Source organism: Carlito syrichta, unplaced genomic scaffold (assembly GCF_000164805.1).
Source record: "Carlito syrichta isolate Samal-C Ts95f unplaced genomic scaffold, Tarsius_syrichta-2.0.1 Scaffold315954, whole genome shotgun sequence".
Taxonomy (NCBI): Eukaryota; Metazoa; Chordata; class Mammalia; order Primates; family Tarsiidae; genus Carlito; species Carlito syrichta.
In genome coordinates, this window is record NW_007260050.1 from 145393 (window position 1) to 148035 (window position 2643).

Here is a 2643-nt window from a genome sequence, read left to right on the forward strand (position 1 = left end):
AAAGAAAGAACATCTGGGGCCAGGCACAGTGGCTCACATCTATAATCCCAGCACTTTGGGAAGTGGAGGTGAGAGATTTCCCAGAGCTCAGGGGTTCAAGACCAACTTAGACAACTTGTCAAGACCTCATCTCTACAATAAATAAAAAAATTAGTCAGGTATGGTGGCATTTACCTGAAGTTCCAGATACTTGGAAAGCTGAAGTAGAAAGATTGCCAGAGCTCAGCAGTTTGAGAATGCGGTAGCCATTAGCATGCCACTGCACTCCAGCCTGGGTGACATAGTAAAACCCCCATCTCCATGTAAAATTTTTAAAAAATTAGCTGGGTGTGGTGGCACATGCCTGTGGTCCCAGCAACTCAGGAAACTGAGGCAGGAGGATCACCTTAGCCCAGGATTTCAAGGCTGTGGTGAGCTACAATAACGCTTCTGCACTCCAGATCCTGTCTCTTAAAAATAATCATAATGAATAATTAAAAAAAGAAAGAATATCTGGTTGGCATTTATCTAATAGACACATCATTTTAACTATTTGGAAAAGGGTCTTTTCTTTTCTTTTCTTTTTTAATTGGAGTCTTACTATGTTGCCCAGACTAGAGAACAGTGACACACTCACGGCCACCACAGTCTCAACCTGCTGGGCTCAGGTGATCCTTCTCCCTCAACCTTTCAAGTAGCTGGAACTACAGGCATGTGCCACCATGCCCAGCTAATTTTTTTATTTACAGTAGAGACAAGGTCTCGTCAGACTGCCCGGGTTGGTCTCAAACCCCTGAGCTCAGGTAATCCTCTCGCCTCCAGAAAAGAATTTTAAATTGTTCTATTCTGTGTTATAGACCTCCCACCCATCCACGATATAGTCTACTTGGAAAAATAAGCTTTCTCTCCTTCCACCCATCATCCCACAGACTGTACAGTCTAGAGGAGATGCAAATATTTTGCGAATTGAGTTCATGTAGGGCACTGTAGTTGTCCTGAGACGAAAAAATCATGGAACTCAGTCTGCAGAGAACATGTCCTCTGGGAAGCCAAATGGGATGTGTAAAAGAGTATCTGGAATACCAGCATCACGGGATGAATGCCACAGGGAGGAACACACAGAAGGGAGCAGGTGCATCGACAGACGTTAGGTAGATAGACGGATGGGTAGATAGATTGACAAGAGATAGATGGATAGACAGAGGTAGATAGAGATGACAGAATAGATTAGATAGGAGATGGATGGATGGATGGATAGATAGAGATAGATAGATAGATAGATAGATAGATAGATAGATAGATAGATGATAGATAGATAGATAGGAGATAGGTGGATAGATATAGAAGAGGTCTCAAGTGGCCCAGGCTGGTCTCAAACCTGTGGGCTCAGGCAGTCCTCTCACCTCGGCCTCCCAAAGTGCTGAGATTATAGGCATGCGTCACCACGCCCGGCCTCGATAGCTAGATGGATAGATAGATGAAGGTGATAGACTAGATAGATAGATAGATTAGATAGATAGATAGATGAGAGAGATGATAGATGCACACAGACAAAGACAAACTTTGACTTTTTTCACGTCTTTGTTTTTAATTTAGATTACAAAAATTACCTGGCTTTCCTCAGCCCTCGCCCTCTCGTCAGAGGGAATTCCAGCTGCTATGGAGTGCTGCCGTCGGAGGACCCCGTCTACAACTGGAGAACCGTGATAGTAAGTCCATGGACCAGAGCCCATCCCTGGGTCACAGACACATTTCCTGTGAGCCAGCCTCCTGCTGGGCATGTGCTAGCGCTGACACCAGCTCAAAGACAGCGCTGACTGTGAACACGCTTCTAAGGACCTTCCCTTTGGGTCTGAACTTGATGGTAGGTGATGCCGTCAGGAAGGAAACCAGCCCTTCATAACTGCCTAGGTAGCCATGTCTGAATGGCGTCTGTAAAGAGGAGGCGTTTCCGGGATTTCACATCTCTGTACTTCCTAGTCCATGTGGGAAATTGCAAAGAAGTTAGAGTTCCCCTCAAGGCCATGGGCAAAGGCCCAAACCTCCTCTCCCTTGGCTTTTCCCACAGTCTTGTATAACTGCGTGGTCTCCCTCCCAAGCTCAGAATCCGTTTCCTGTCTCGGACTCATTTATATTCTAGTAGCCCTGCAAAAGTGGGCATTCCTGCCATCCTCAGTGTTCTGTCACGTTGTTTCCTTCCTGCATCCATTTTGCCACGCCGTCTTCATGGGAGGGGCACAAATGTCAAATGGTGTTTATCCTTCTCCACTCATCACCTCCAGTCGCTGTGCCAAATGTCCTTTCCCTGTGCCTGTCAACTGTTTCCTCGGGCCTTTTCCACAAGACACTTCTTTGAAGAGGGTGCTTTGGTCCCAGCTCCACTCAGGGCTGCCAGGTAAAACGCAAGGTGCCCATTATTTTTCCTTCTGGAATCTGGCAGCCCCTCCTTCTTCCTACTTCAACTCCCCTTTCTGGCGTGCACCTCACGGGCTCTTCTGGCTGGGGACCACCTGCTGGTCGACCAGCCCTCTTGTGTGGGGCGTGGTGACAAGGCTGGAGCCCTGATCCTTCCACTGTGGCTAGTAGACTCAGAGGCCACATACCCTTGTCATCTGTCAATCACAGCAGCGTAGGCAGCTTCCTCCTGCCCAAATCCCCCACCCC

At 47.4% G+C, this 2643-nt stretch overlaps 1 protein-coding gene across 1 annotated transcript in view; it reads left to right on the plus strand.

Annotated features, from left to right (window-relative positions):
- The window catches only part of SPIC (Spi-C transcription factor), an 11817-nt gene that overhangs the window by 1485 nt on the left and 7689 nt on the right, over positions 1-2643 (plus strand). Inside the window, exon 3 of the mRNA XM_008073588.1 lies at positions 1576-1688. Within this exon, the coding sequence (XP_008071779.1) occupies positions 1576-1688 (113 nt within the window). The remainder of the gene's footprint in view (positions 1-1575; positions 1689-2643) is intronic.